The sequence below is a fragment of the Phaenicophaeus curvirostris genome, chromosome 17 (assembly GCF_032191515.1).
Source record: "Phaenicophaeus curvirostris isolate KB17595 chromosome 17, BPBGC_Pcur_1.0, whole genome shotgun sequence".
Lineage (NCBI taxonomy): Eukaryota > Metazoa > Chordata > Aves > Cuculiformes > Cuculidae > Phaenicophaeus > Phaenicophaeus curvirostris.
Window position 1 is genome coordinate 3,334,736 of NC_091408.1, and position 15,270 is coordinate 3,350,005.

At 49.0% G+C, this 15,270-nt stretch overlaps 1 protein-coding gene across 2 annotated transcripts; it reads left to right on the forward strand.

Moving 5' to 3' along the window:
- Positions 1–530: 530 nt before the first annotated feature.
- BRAP (BRCA1 associated protein) lies at positions 531–14,952 on the forward strand. 2 transcript variants are annotated; one of them, XM_069870663.1, is made up of 12 exons: positions 531–688; positions 1,278–1,430; positions 2,154–2,355; positions 3,188–3,377; positions 4,832–4,945; positions 5,412–5,560; positions 7,792–7,867; positions 8,511–8,649; positions 9,155–9,264; positions 11,150–11,239; positions 13,118–13,221; positions 14,446–14,952. In XM_069870663.1, exons 1-12 carry the CDS (start codon positions 607–609, stop codon positions 14,801–14,803), a joined length of 1,767 nt encoding a protein of 588 aa, XP_069726764.1. In that variant the 5' UTR covers positions 531–606; the 3' UTR covers positions 14,804–14,952. The 2 variants fall into 2 exon arrangements, with proteins under 2 accessions (XP_069726764.1, XP_069726762.1); XM_069870661.1 differs by having other exon boundaries at positions 549–688; positions 1,272–1,430.
- Positions 14,953–15,270: the final 318 nt, after the last annotated feature.

The window sequence follows — 15,270 nt, forward strand, 5'->3', positions numbered from 1 at the left end:
TCCAGCCCCTTCCCCAGCTCCATTCCCTTCTCCGGACATGCCCTAGCCCCTCGATATCCTTCTTGCAGCGAGGGGCCCAAACCAACCCAGGATTTGAGGTGCGGCCTCACCAGCCCCGCGCACAGGCCCACTCCCTAATGGTGCCTGAGGCTCCAGCGCAGAGTTGTGACTTCCCTGCTCCCACCCCCGTGTCCCAGCCTTGAAATCACGCCCAGGGGTGTTGGGAGAGGGAGGAGGAGGCGGCAAGAAGGACCCTGTATCCCACCTCAACCCCTCAAGGCCCGCGCCTCGACAGGCCACGACACGCGTCCCCAAGCCCTTCCCCTCAAACCGCCAAGTCTCGCGAGAACACGCCGCGAAATCTCGCGAGACCGCGTCCGGATATCTCGCGAGAACTCGCAGGAAGTCTCGCGAGGCGCAGCCCCCCCCACCAGCGCCGTCCTCCCCTCGCTCCGCGGCCCCCGTCGCGTCGCGCGTCTGACGTCATCGCGCGGGGAGGGGCGGCGCCGCCCCTCCCCGCGCGATGACGTCAGACGCGCGACGCGGCGGGGGTCAGAGGGGAAGGAGCGGGAGACGGAAGCGGCGCCGCATCCTCTCCCCGGGCCCATGAGCGTGTCGCTGGTCGTGATCCGCCTGGAGCTGGCTGAGCGCTCCCCGCTGCCCGCGGGATTCGCCTACAGCGCGGCCGGTGAGTCCTCTGCCGGGCCCAGCTCGGTGCCTGACACCGGGGGCCCGCGCCCGCTCTGCGGGTCCGCCCTGTCCGCCGCCCCCGGGGAAGGCCTCGGGGTCTCCCCATCGTCCTCGGGCCCTCGGGGAGGGGCTGAGGGTCTCCCCATCGTCCTCGGGTCCCCGGGGAGGGGCTCGGAGTCTCCTGGCGGCCCCCGGGGAGGGGCTGAGGGTCTCCCCATCGTCCTCGGGCCCCCGGGGAGGGGCTCGGAGTCTCCTGGTGGCCCCCGGGGAGGGGCTGAGGGTCTCCCCGTTGCCCTCGGGCCCCCGCGGAGGGGCGCGGAGTCTCATGGCAGCCCCTGGGGAGGGGCTGGGGTTCTCCCTGTCGTCCTCGGGCCCCCGGCGAGAGGTTCGGGGTCTCCTGGTGGCCCCTGGGGAGGGCCTCGAGGTCTCCTCTGCTCTATCCGCCACCCCCAGGACCCGCGGAAGGGGTCGGGGTCTCCTTGCTGCCTACCACCCCCAGCACACTGGGAGGGTTCCGGGCCCCCGGCCTGGTGGGTCCCGGTATGGGAGCCCTGCTTCTAACTCCTCTTTTCCCTGCGCAGCTCCAGAGATGGCTGCTGAGAGCACCGGGGCGGCCCCGCCTGCTGTGCCCTCCTGCTTGGAGGGGAAAGGCCCTGGGGAGCGGGCAGCCATCCTCCACCAGCACCTGGGCCGCAGGGAGATGACAGATGTGATCATCGAGACCATCCAGCCGCGGCCAGGTACCGGCCTCGGGGGCGGTAGCGCTGCTTGTTGGGTCTGTCACCCACCCTGCTCGTGGGTGGCCCCGAGGTGGGGAAGGGGAGGGCAGCACTTTCTGAGCTTCTCCCCGCTGGTGGCGGTCTGGGGATATGGTGGTGGTGATACCAGGTGTGTGGGTTTCAAGTCAGTCCTGTGGTTTAGAAAACAAGTAGAGAAGCTAAGGAGTGTATGGAGAATCAGTTGTTTCTGGTAAACGTTTCCTGGTCTGTAAAGGGTTAAATTGCTCTGGGTTGTGCTGAGGGCAGATCAGTGATTTGCCTGCCAGTTGCTGGCCTGTAGGAATGGGACCATTCAGCTCTACAGCCGTTAAATTCCCTGATAGAGGGGAAGTTTTGGGATTGTAACTCCCAGTAGTGTCGAATGTCCAAGCTGCCCGCTACTTCAGGGCTCCCCTCCGCCCTGCTCAGCAAACTCATCCCTGTTGCTTCGTGTTGGCATTAGTGCTGGTTGGGATTCCACCAGGCACAGCGCCAAACTCTCCCAGCTTGATCTGCATCACTGGCATCCTCCTAGAGGCTCTGGAGTCCTCTTGGAACAGCAGGGAGGAGCGGTGTGGCGTTCTGCTTCCCAGGGCTGTAATTTGACGTCTCGGGGTGCTGTTCTGTACGTGTGGGCTGTGCTTGGGGAGCAGCAGATATTTCTGATGCGCCATTAGTAACGTGGAAACTTTTGATATGTAAAAGATGAAACAAAAGCTGGCGTGGAAGGAAGAAAATCTTCAGAAGCTGCATCTGTCGAGGACAAGAATAAACAGGATGATCAAAGTAAAGAGCGTGAGGTTGCTCCAGACTCGCCGTCAAAACAGCTCCCCGACCAGATTTCCTTCTTCAGTGGGAATCCCTCGGTTGAAATCGTTCACGGCATTATGCATCTGTACAAAACAAAGTAAGAATGCTTGACTAATTGTAGCTCTAATTGTAGCTCTAACAGTGCTCCTGAATAATGCTGACAGCCGGAAGGGTGAGTCTGTCACCCTGGGGCTGTGGCTCCTGAGCTGGGACAAACAGGAAGGGTGACTCGCACCCGTGAGAGGGCTCCTCGCATTCCTGGTGGGGCATGAGGCTGGCCAGGGGCTCCCAGTTGCCGGTGGTGCCGCTCCAGGTGGAGAGAGCTTGTGTCAGGGGCTGTAAGTGTGCAAGATGAGCGCAGGTTCCTAAGAAATTAAAAGCTTTCCTAAGAAAACGGTTTGTTGGGGGATCCCATGGTTAAATTGTGATCTTGGGGGTCTTGGTGTCAGGTCTGAGGAGCTGTCTGAAGCAGCAAGTTTCATCCCATACTTCAGGAATTACAATTCCACAGTGTTCACTTATGTTTGCGTGAGAACTTCCATTTCAGGTCTTGCTGAAAGGATCAGTAGATGCAAAACAGGCATTTGAATCAATAACAAACATTGTTCATTTGTTCTAGGAATAGTCCTGAGCATCTGCAGCTTGCCAGCTTCAGCTGGTTTTATAACAAAACAGATGTCAAATTATTCCTGACAAAACCATTGTTTGTTGGAGCTGCCTGGTTTAATCCTTTGCTAAAGAGCCATAGTTTCACCTGGGTGCGCTGAACGCTTAACACAGTCCTTTGCTTCTCTTTTTCAATATTTAAAAACGTGCAAAAGATCAACAGCAAAGTTACTGTGGTAACAGTTGCTGGAAGTGTGATGTGTCCAGCTGTGCCTGTGTCCTCTCTGAAATAAGATGAAGTCGTGTCGCTGTTGCTTTACCAGCAAGATGACCTCGTTAAAAGAAGACGTCCGGCGCAGTGCCATGTTGTGCATCCTCACGGTCCCTGCTACCATGACCAGCCACGACTTGATGAAGTTTGTGGCTTCCTTCTACGAAGTAATAGAGCACATGAAAATCATCCGAGATTCCACTCCAAACCAGTACATGGTGCTGATAAAGTTCAGCTCACAGGTAAGAGCTGGAAGTCCTTTTGCTCTAGGAAGGTCTGCTCTCTTGTTATGCAGCTGATGTTTGGGGGGTGCTGTCTGGCTTCACTGGCCAGCTCTTAGCTGAGACTGTGCTTTACCCTTGGAGAAACAGTCCTGTCCTATTGCCCAGAGCTTCCCTGGGGCTGCTGACTAGGATTAGTCCCACACCTTGACCTGGAGGCAAGAGTCTGCTGCGTTCAGGCTATGCTGTTTCTTGTTGGCAGGTTATTCAAAAATGCATTAAGGGTACTCAGTTCTTTGCTGTCTCAGAGCATATTCAATAAGAGTGGTGCGCTGTACTGTGCTGAACAGAGATGACTCAGGCTCTAGGGCTCCGTTTGTCTTTTGGGAAAGACTTATCCTGCTTTTCTAAGGAGCTGGGTGGTCTCCCAGCCACTGCCAGAACAGTGTGAAAAGGACAGTGGCCTCAAAACTGAGAGTCTAGGGGATGAATTGGTAACACGGTTTGCTGCTCACAGGTCTTCCTGTGTACCTTTAAGCATTCCCCTTGCCCGTTTTCGTGTGGACTTGGACCACCTTTTCTCCCAACTGCAAATGACTTATTTTGTGTTTAGGAGAGAGGTTTCCCCGGGCTGTGAATGCTGCACAAGATGCTTCCTGTGCCCGTTGTACATAGGCAATATTTGTGTGCTTTTTGTATATTGCTGTATCGAATTTCATGGGCCAGTATCTAGTGCTAAACAGCCCTGCAGCAAACCATGAACTTATACTCAATTCACCCTGAAATTCCTGGTTCTCAGGCAGTTCCCTGAAGCCCTGTTCCCCAATGAGCACTAAAAGCAGCAAAAGCAAATCTCGTGGGCCTTTATGCTTCTAGCTGGAGTGGCCAGGAATATGGGAATGTGACACTCTGCTAATTTGCCTCGATCTGGTGTGATTGTTTGTGAAAGAAAGGGCTCTGGGAGGTTACTGAGTGAGAAAGGATGATGTTTGACAGGTTTTGTTGTGGTTCTGCCTTTTTGCATGTGACTCTCGGACACGGTTCAGAGCATGGCCAAATTGTGGCGGGTGAAATGGATCCTTTCCCACATCCTCTCCCTGACAGATACCGGTGTCCTGCCATGTGGCCCTCTTAAATTTTTGCAGAGACCAAATTTGCTTTGCAAATGCGCTGAAAATGCTGACGGAGGGCAAAAGAGAAGCTGAAGGGAAATCCGTTATTCCCGCTGAGCGCTCAGATATCAGAGTAACTGTCACTGCTGTGAACCTCACGTCTTGTCTTCAAGTGGTAACGCTAAGCCTGGTGCCAAGATGCAATGCCTGCTGGCAGGAGCTGACTGTCTGAAATATCTCCTCTGGGATTACAGGGCTTCGTGGAGAGGAGAAGAGAGGATACAGCGATTTCTGCTCCTCTTCCTCGGTTGTATCAGCTGCGAGTTTTCTCTCTTTACCTGGCTTCCTTTGTTTTGTGCGTAGGCTGATGCCGATAGCTTTTATATGGCATGCAACGGCCGGCAGTTTAACTCCATAGAGGAGGACGTTTGCCAGCTGGTGTATGTGGAAAGGGCTGAAGTCTTCAAATCAGAAGATGTAAGTTTGCTTTGTTTTGTTTTCCCTGCACTTCAGAGAATTTTAACATGGTTATTTGGACTGGACTTCAAGTGCAGCAACCTCAAACCCATTTCCCATTCCAATACTATTGCTACTTGGTTGAGTTTGGTGATTTCATGGGCTTCGTGCCTCCCCACTGCAGCGCCTGTGACCTAACCCTGCCGTGGGTGTAGATGTTGTGAATCCAGAGAACAGAATGGGGTGGTTGTGGGTGCAGCAGCCACACAGCCTGTGCTGCAAAGAGAATCCTGGCTGTGCTCTTCTGGATGCTGTGAATCACTTCTATTTAATACATTTCTAACCACTGTGCAGACTCACAGGGTTACTTGGTAGTGTTTTTATTCCCCTACTAATGGGGGAGAATTTTGGCTTTTTCTTATGTGGGTGCTTAATTTATGGTGATTGGAAGGTGCTGAGCAATTTGTCTCTGTGTGTTCTTTTGAAGGGAGCCAGTCTGCCTGTGATGGATCTGACAGAGCTCCCAAAGTGCACAGTGTGCCTGGAGAGGATGGATGAGTCCGTGAACGGGATCCTTACCACGCTGTGTAACCACAGCTTTCACAGCCAGTGTCTGCAGCGGTGGGAGGACACCACGTAAGAGGCTTTTCTTTATTTCCACATCTAAAACTCTGTTTGGAGCGTGGTGGTTATGTGCTGACGAGACTGGTTCTGCTTGTCAGAGTGTGGGGGTAGGAATTACTGCAAGTTCTAATGTTCTTTTTTTTCCCATTAAGGGACTCCTAGAGTGAAGTCTCCCCGCCAAAAGTAATTGAACAGTGTTTCCCATGGGCCTCGCTGCTACAGCAGGAAGGGAGGGGTAGAGAAATGCTCGTTGTTTTAAAACACTGGAGGATGAAAACGCTGGGGGAAACAGCATTGGATGCACACACAGCCCTGTTTCGCTCAGTCTTGTGTGTCTCTCTGGTCGTTCGTCTCCATGGCGTAGCTGAGGCTGTGCTGTAGGCAGATCTGCACATCTGGCTGGAGCTTAGGAGTCCTTCTGGGAGCCCTGCAGTCTTGTTGTCTTACTTAGATGCTGGGAGAGGATCAGGAAGAGCTGAGCAAGAGCAGGCGTGCAGCGGGGGAGGATTGGAAAGAGAGCCAGAAGGGAGGTAGGGAAGGAAGGGATGATGACAAGATCAACCAGTAAAGTGGGAAGGGGAGGCAGCTGCTCTAGGCAGGCTGCGTTATTTGAGGTGAGCACGGCCTGAGCAATGGGAATTGGTGCTCCTGGCTGGAGTAACACACCGGTGTCTCTGCCTCAGGGATACCCTCCTCGACACTGGGCAGCACTGGGGGCTGGACCTGCACCTGTCAAACCAGCTCTTCTTTTCACTGCTGCTAACCCTTTCCTGTTCTTGCTCTTACCATCCCTGATATCCCTGTGATAGGGAGTTCATTGTGTCTGAGCTCCTGACTGCAGAGCCTCTGACTGGCACCCAGGTGCTGCTATCAGCTTGCATATTTTCCATTCTTCTGGATCCTGTTTGCACATCAGGCGGTCACAGGTACTGCAGCTGCTGATTTTCACTGTTTCCTTCTCTGTCACTGGTACCAGCGATTGCCTAATTCTCTGGTGGAGTGTAATGAAAATTTTAGCCCTCTCTGTATTATTTATAAGCCAAAGTAACAGAACCTTGATAAGATTAATCAGATTTGTAGCTATTCAAGTTTATGGGCTTCTTTGCCCCATAAATCAAAACCAGTTTAAATTTGAAGCAGTGGAGCCTAGCTGGTGTAGGAGCAAGATCCAGAATAGCAATTAAATACCTAATAGACAAGCCAAACTTACGCTTCCAGTCTAGGAGAGCGATAAAAGAAGATCCCTGTCCACTTTGCGTAGGCGCCACTGAGGCTGTGAGTGCCTGAATTTGTATAGAAAGTTGACTGCAATCCAGTTGTCTCCTCCCTTGAATATTTCTGTAGCTTATCCAGGAGCTAATGAAAAATACATAAACAATTCTGGCAGCAGGATACTCGGCCTCAGTTACTCTGCTCCCTAGCTGGGCTTCTAGTGCTTAGAGTCTGGACAAAGGTTCCTTCTGGTCCTGGCTCTTCTCTCTTTGTGGCAGCACAGTGGTGTGGTTTCAAAAGAAATGATAGTGTAGTGCCTGCTACTGATTCTTTTGGGGTACAGTTAAAGGATGTTCTTCCTGGAAGGGCTGAGACTGAATCTGTTGCATTGGTGGTGAGATTGAAGCATCTCCTTGTCTCCTTAGGGTTCTTTTAAGTACTTGGGTATGTTTGCAAAGCATAGGTACCTCTGTCCCTCTGTCACTTGGTTGTCCTCAGCAGGGTAGTTAGAGCATCATCCCACAACACTGTGTAGCTGCTGCATAAAACCCTGCAGGTAGCAGAGAGCTGAAGAGGTCAGTTGGCAGCAACGTTTAGAGATGGGTAATACATCTATCCGAATGCTTCTTGTGGTGTTTATGGCTGAGACAGTGAAGTGTTTTGTGAGCTTGGTCGTGGGTTTTTCTGCTTGCTAGTAAAGGCTGAGGTTGCTGGCAACCCCACTGAGGCTTTTGGTTGCAGATGTTCTCTACGCCTCAACTGCAGCAAAACCAGATCAAGTTGAGATTGTGAAATGGCTTTGGAAGAACTGTTCTTTGTTTTCCTGTGCTTTACTGTCTTAAAAACAGTAGCCTTGTGTGCATTGGAGGCAAATTTGGGTGCAGTAAATGTGAACTGAGAGATGCACACATATAGGAGGGAGTGTCCCACTACGTAAGGCATTTACTTTGAGGTCTTTGACTCTCTTTTTAATTACCATAATATTAAGATGGCGCTTCTTGTGTCTAATCATGGTGCTTATTGCCCTCTAGGTGTCCTGTCTGCAGATACTGCCAAACGCCTGAGCCAGTGGAAGAGAACAAGTGTTTTGAGTGTGGAGTTCAAGAAGTAAGTAGGTGGGTGGATGGTGAGTGAGATCTAGACTAGATCTGACTGCACAGCTGCTCTAGTTGCTTTTGGGGTTAGTTCTGTGGCTGCTTTTGGGCTGACTTTACCAGTCAGTGGTATATCTGCTTTCCTTTTAAGTTGGAATCAGTACTGGGACTAGGAAGCAATCTTACCTCCCAGGTTTCCTGTTCTGACGAATCCTTCTGATTCTTAGAAGTGTTGACACATGGGCTGATCAGAGTGTGCATGATAAGATGCGTATGACAGCAGGCAGCTAAACTGACACTGAACTTGGTGGTCCCTTCTACTCTGTGCTCTTCAGATCTTGTTTTTGTGGTCCTGCTGAGGTGCTTTGTTCATTAGTCCAGGCCGTTCTACATCCGTGCTTGTGGTAATCTATCAATGTACGCAGCACCTGCAGACTTGTAATGGGCTTGAATGAGCAAGTACCCTCTTTTTAGCCCTCTAGCTGAGTGAGGCTTTGAAGAAGGAGGGGAAAAAGCAAATGCTGTTTGCTTTCTAAGGAAGTACTTGGACGTACCCGGCATCAGCAAGCTGTCCATGTCAGATCACGCTTTCCCAAGGCACCGATACCACCTCTTGACAGCGTTGTATGGACAGAGCTTTCTTGTTCTGTTGACAGAACCTTTGGATCTGCTTAATATGTGGGCACATAGGCTGTGGCCGATATGTGAGTCGACATGCGTACAAACACTTTGAGGAGACCCAGCACACCTACGCAATGCAGTTGACCAACCACAGAGTTTGGGATTATGCTGGAGGTAAGCACTCTTTTTTTTTTTTTTTTTTTTTTTTTTTTTTTCCTGTAGGATGACCTTGTTTGTAAAACAGCTTCTGGGACCCCTTAGCAAGAGTACTTGTGATAGTGTTTGCTTGGAGATGAAGAGATTGGCATCTGTGCTAATATCTTGTCTTTCGGGACATCTCTCTAATAGCAGGTTTTGCAGGTCTGTAGCAGATGGAGGAGGGAGAACAGGATTCTGTAATGAACTGGGGTAGTCCTGTATTCTCTGTGGAATGTGTTTGTTGCTCCCTTTCCATCAGTTTGCCCTGAGGTGTGGGAATGGGCTATTGTAATAAATATCCTGTAAGGTGTCTGCGTGAAGTCTGCTAAATAACAAATACATCTGTTGTTGGCTTTCTGCCTTGCTAATACGCTGTTGCAGCAGTCTGCATGGTTAATCGTGCTGCATAAAGTATTTCCACCAGTGTCAGCCTGGATGTTCTGAAGGCAAAACTCCCTGTGGTTGAATTTTCTCTTTTCAGATAACTACGTCCATCGACTCGTTGCAAGTAAAACTGATGGAAAGATAGTTCAGTATGAGTGCGAGGGAGATATGTGTCAGGAAGAGAAAATTGATGCCTTACAATTAGAGGTAAATATTTTGGCTTGTTGGACTCTGCACTGTGCTGCTGTGTGGAAGTGTTTCAAATCCAGATATGATTACAAGAAAATTACATCAGCTTATGCAGCAGACCTGCTCCCTGCATGCAGGCAATCATCTTCAGGCAGAAGCAGGATGTTCTTACTGCTCTTTTAATAAAAAACAAACAAACAAAACAAAAACCACAACTCTTCTTGGCTCTGCAGAGCCAATGCAGCTCAGCGTAAGCTGGCTGCGGTTTCATCCTGTGTTCACCGGTAGATTGAAGATTAGCTGGTCGCGCTGCTACAAACACTGAGGTCATTGGAGAGAGAAATGGGTCCGAATGCCCAGACTCACTCACCAGACTCTTCCCAGTGGAGCTGGGATTTGGCTTAGGAGCCAGGGTATGCGTGGAACTGTCAATTTGAATAGTTTAGCTTGTGAACTGAGCAAGTATGTAGGAATCCACAACTCTCTGCTTACCTTAGCTTGCAAAGAAAGCTGACAGGCTCATCTCACACCAGTCTTCTGCTCCCCTCTCTTGAACAGATGGTGATTATTTTGTACCTGTTGGCCAGATTCTCCTTTCTGAACTAGAAGGGTGAAGGAGATAAACTCAAAATCACTGCTCTGGTGAGCAGGTACACTGCAGCATGATTTCAGCTGCATTAGACATAAGGCTGTCTGAGGAGGAACAGCCCATAGAGACCAGACTTTGTAAGCTTATTGCTTAAATAAATATTTGGTTGATTTCCATGAATTTTCTGAGTAACATTTAGATGCTAAGACAACTATGTTTAACCCTTATTTTTTTCTTGGAGATTAGTACTTTAAAGTATGTAAGACCTCTCTATCCAGCTTGAGATTTAAATGTTTGTAGAGAGAATTTGGCAGTGTATTTTGGCGCTCTTGTATACCGAGATGGTTCAAAGCTTTTTGCACATGTTTTATTCTGTAACGAATGCCTAATTTGGTGCTCATTAGCCATATAAGAAATAAGCATGCTTTCCAAGTTTCTCATCACTCATTTGCAGAACCAGGAGGGAAAAGATAGGATGCAAGGCATATATCCTCATTCAGATGCCAAAATAATATTGGAGTGGGCTGTACTTTTTGGAGAACAATAGTTGTGAATGTTAATACACAGCTGGGGATGCTTTGCCAGTGATATTCTTGGAGTGAAGCTGGATGTCTTAAACTGAAAGAGGAGAAGTTTAGACTAGATATTGGGAAGAATTTTTTATTTTTTTTTCCACTGAGGGTGGTTGAGTGCTGGCCAGAGAGGTAGGAGATGCCCCATCCCTGGAAACATTCAAGGTCAGGTTGGATGGGGCTCTGAGCAACCTGATCCAGTGGAAGGTGTCCCTGCTTCCCTGCACAGGAAGCGAAATAGCATGAGTTTCGTGGTCCAGACCAATCTATGATTCTATGATATGTGCATTTACCCTGCTGTCTTGGGTTTTGGGCTCTGAGCTTGGCAACTCAGCCTTTGGGATCACACACACTTGCGACAGGGATGGTTGATGCTTCATTTTCCTATGGAGTATAAAACTTGTAGAGATTTATTGCTACTACTATGAAGAATCTGTCTCATCTTTAAAAAGATGTTGGTATGATACTGGGTGTGGCTTGGCAGAACTTTTACATGATCCTTGCTGTCGTGCTCTAAAGGCTTTCCTTGACTACACAAAAAATCAAGTAATTTGATTTGAAAACCAAACTGGTGAAACCCATCTGCTCGATCTGCAGCGTGCACGTATGTGCAGAATGTCCTGTATGCTCAATTTCATCTGGTTAAATTGATTTTTATATTGGAGCCCTTTGGGCTTCTTAATCAGCATAACTACTCTTATGGAAAAGCTGACTGTCCTGTGTGAACCTTCTGTGTTTATAGTACTCATATTTGCTAACAAGCCAGCTGGAGTCTCAGCGAATCTATTGGGAAAACAAGATTGTCCGAATAGAAAAGGATACGGCTGAAGAGGTGAGCTCTGCTCGGGGTGTGTGTGAAGCTGCTGGAACAGGGCCCTGGACACTAAGTTAAATGGGAGATGGAGCTGTTTGGTCTCTAATGCAACCCGAGCGTTGCGTGACGTGGTCTCGCGTAGCCTGTTTCACTACCAGCTGAGAAAATTGGCTCTGAGACGTATCCCTTATCTCGATGCTCAGATCTAGCAATTTGCTGCTCAGCGGTGCAGAAGTAGGTAGATTGCCACCTAGATTGAAGGTTGATTTAAACGTGCAGCTCGGGAAACTGCAGCAGTGGTGAAAACCAGTCTGTGCTGCTGCAGGATCCCTGCTTGCCAATGCCATCCGTCTCGCACTGACGCGTATCTCTAGGGAAGGTTAGTGTAGCATAGATGATATGACTTTAATTTGCTCGGCTGCAGAAAGTCTTTCTGCTCCGAATGCATATTGATTTGCCCTTTCTTTTTGATCCTCTATCTCTCCTCATCACCCTTTGGGAAAAGTTCAGAGTCTGGTCCTATAAAGCATTCTGTAGGCAGGACTGCTTCAAAATGTCATGGGCAAAAATCCAGTGAGAATATTTTAATGCTTTTCTCTCTACGTAGCTTCTTTTAACTAGGTTCAAAGTGAGTCGGGATTTAAGGTTGAGTCCTTAACTGAACTTCCTGCACGACTCCTAATTACTCATTTAGTATCTGCAGTTAAGAAGCATTATAAATATAGAAATGATGACTGTTGATGCAGTGGTCAGTGACCTGGGTCTAAAGAGTAGTCCCAGAAATCTTAGAGGGCCCTGTAGAAGGAAAAGATATAGCAAAAATTGTCTTGCTTGTGACTGGGAAATATGATCCACAAAACAACTTCAAAGTGAAATGACTGATATGTGCCCCAAATGTGGTTTCATATTTAAAGATCCGTAGAATTTTATTCATGGCACTTGCTCCACGTAAGCCTTGTCTGGTTCGGTGCCACTATGCAGTGTATTCCATTATCGGTGCTGAGGCTACTTCCCCAAATTAGCCATCAGCTGCATAAACACTCACTGATTAAGGCTGCAAGGCTTGAAACCTGCTCTGCATTGACTCTGGCATCAGTCAAGGCACCATGTGTGCTGACACTGACATTTATCCAGATTGCTCCTCCAGGAAAGCATTTTTCCTTTAAATTCCTCTCTCCACTCCACGCAAGCGTGCTTTTGACACTAGTGTAGGGGAAACAAGTGTTTCTGTCCAGAAATCTCCTCTAAGTCTTATGTTAGAGGTTTTGATGTGTTCTGCACAGAGCCTGGAGAACAAGAGCCTGTTTTTTTTTTCAGCAGCAGCAGTTGCAAAGTAGAGGGGAAGAGGAAGCCAATGTACGTGTGTTTCTGTTTGTGTTTTGCATGAGTAAGATATTGGTGTCAGTAGGTCAGTGCCTTATGACAGCAAGCTGCTGAGTCAGTGTGGAGCGAAGGAGCATGTTAATATTCAGATTTTGACCAAACTTCTTTGAGGTTTAGTTTAAAATGAGTGGAAGCTCGATGTTGTAAAGCCTTAAGCTGGAAATTTGACAGACACACAAGCATCCCAGAGAACGGCTAAATGAACGCTTAACTGCAGTCGGTAAGAAGTTAAGGGTCTGATGCAGCTTTTGTTTGAATGGGGCGCCTGGCACAGATTTGCAGCCTGAGCTGCTGTTGTGTGTGAGCAGCTTCCACGGCAACGTGATTCCTTGTCGGGGTACTGCGAGCTGTAAACGCAGGGGGTCTTCATCAAAATTCAGCCTTTTCTTGACTCAAAGCTTTTGCTTACGCTGGATATCGTAATTGGTCAAAGTCTAGAAACCGCTCCAGAAAAATGAATGTCATAATGAAAGTGCACAGGACTTTGATCTCTTTGCGTGTTTGTTTTTACAGATTAACAACATGAAGACCAAATTTAAAGAGACCATTGAGAAGTGTGACAGTCTGGAACAGAGGCTGAATGACTTGCTCAAAGAAAAGCAGTCTGTCGAAAGGAAGTGGGTACCGCTGCCAGGTTTAATTCCATGTAGCCATTAAAACTCCGCGCACTGACATCCAAAAAAGAAAAAAAATCTTGCTATTCTTGGGCAATTTTGAGCTATTTAAGCTGGTATACTGAGAACGCAGCTTCTTTTATAAAAAGCTTTCATTTCTGTAGGTGTTCACAAATTGAAAGTGCCTGTTGAGTGGAACACAGCTTTTGGGCTCTTGGCTCCTTTTACATGGGCTGCATATTTAGCATTCAGTAATCCTTCCTCTCCTTGCTCAGAAGGAGACGCCGGTCTGTTTTACAATTGGCGGATACATCCAGGGAGAAGAAAGGCAGCACGACAGAGGCATCGCACCCAGCACGGAGGAAAATGTAGATGTTGGGAAGTGCCTAGATTAAAGATGTCAAGCGTGGGGATTGTGCAGATGAGCGTGTTCCAGCTCCCTGGGTGGGACTGCGTGCTCTGTTCCTCCCAGCCCACCAGGCCTCTGGCGCTGTTGCCTCTCCAGCAGTCCCAGTTGGAGCAGGGCACCTGGGCCAGTGAGCTGTGGGTCCTGCAGCTCACCTTGATTAGTGGGAAGGAGCCTGTGTATGATGCCAGCACACTTCAGGGCAAAACCACTGGATTAGGAGCAGGGAAGCACTGTCTGTGAACCGTGAGGCTACTGATATCCTTGTGGGAGGATCTTGCTTCTGAGTGAAGTGCTTTCTTCAGGATTTGAGTGCGGCAGGAGCCACTGTCTGAGAATCCCTGACTGCCCTTAGCTCTCCAAGAACCCCATGTAATCTCTGTGCCCTTTTTGACACCTGTTCCATAAGTTGCAGATGTGTGTTCGAAGTTACAGTCCCGTGCTCCCACGCCCCCGGCCTGTTCCCTCTGTTGGCCTTTGGTACAAACCAAAATTGCCTAATTTCTGGGTTATGCAGTTGGAGGGACAAAGGAAGGGATTCTGTTTCACAACATCCTCTTCCATGTGCAGGTGGCGCCATACAGACGAGCAGGTGTTAGCAAACCTTAAGCTGGATAGAAAATCCTGGAGGAATCTCAGAGTCCTCTTGTATTGCCTCCCCTTGCCTGTATTTTGCCAGAAAACCCAGTTCTGGGTGGTTTTGGTGGCACTGGGGACAGCTGGGAGTCGGTTGTCCTGAGGGATTGGAAATAGAAAGGATGCAGTGGTGTTTGATCTTGATATTGTGCCCAGCTTTCCTAATTTCTGCTTCTATTTGTAAGGTGTTCCCAGCTGAGTAACAAAGTGGCTAAACTTTCCAACGAGCTGAAGGAGGAGCAAGAACTGAATAAGTGTTTGCGAGCAAATCAAGCCTTGCTTCAGAACAAACTGAAGGAGGAGGAAAGAGTATTAAAGGAAACCTGTGAACAGAAGGACCTGCAGATCTCTGAGATCCAGGAGCAGTTGCGGGATGTCATGTTCTACTTGGAGACACAGCAGAAAATCAATCACCTCCCAGCTGAGACCCGGCAGGAGATCCAGGAAGGACAGATCAACATTGCAGTGGCATCTTCTGCCAGCTCCTCCACGGGGAGCACGGGCAAACCTTCCAGGAGAGGCCGTGGCAAACGGGGCAAATGAAAATCGGAATGCCCTGCTCCAGTCCTGAAACTGGCTGTGCTGGTGGCAGGCCAGGCTCGCCTCTCTGGGCTCCAGCTGGGAATGCCCCTTTCACTAAAGCTCAGCTAGAAATTGTCTTCAGAGCTGCTCATAAAACTGGCTGCCAGTCAGTGGAGGTGTCTGTGGTGTTTAAGAGCATTTCACTGCACTATTTAGCTATTTTTAGGCAGATCTTAAAAACCATTTTGCCTTCCTACCTTCCCAAAACCCCTCCTGTCACGCGTTTGACTTTCTCCTTGGAGAGTTTGCTGGTTTGGGGTGGGTGTGCGTGTACGTGTTAGACATGGCACTCCCTGAGGGGACGCCGTGCAGTAGGCTAGGCCCAGCGTGTAAGGCTTCTCCAGTTCTTCTCCTGGATTAAAAGTATTCTCAATTAAGAAATGATTTTATTTAAGAGACACTGTAAATTAGATTATATTCATCTCCTT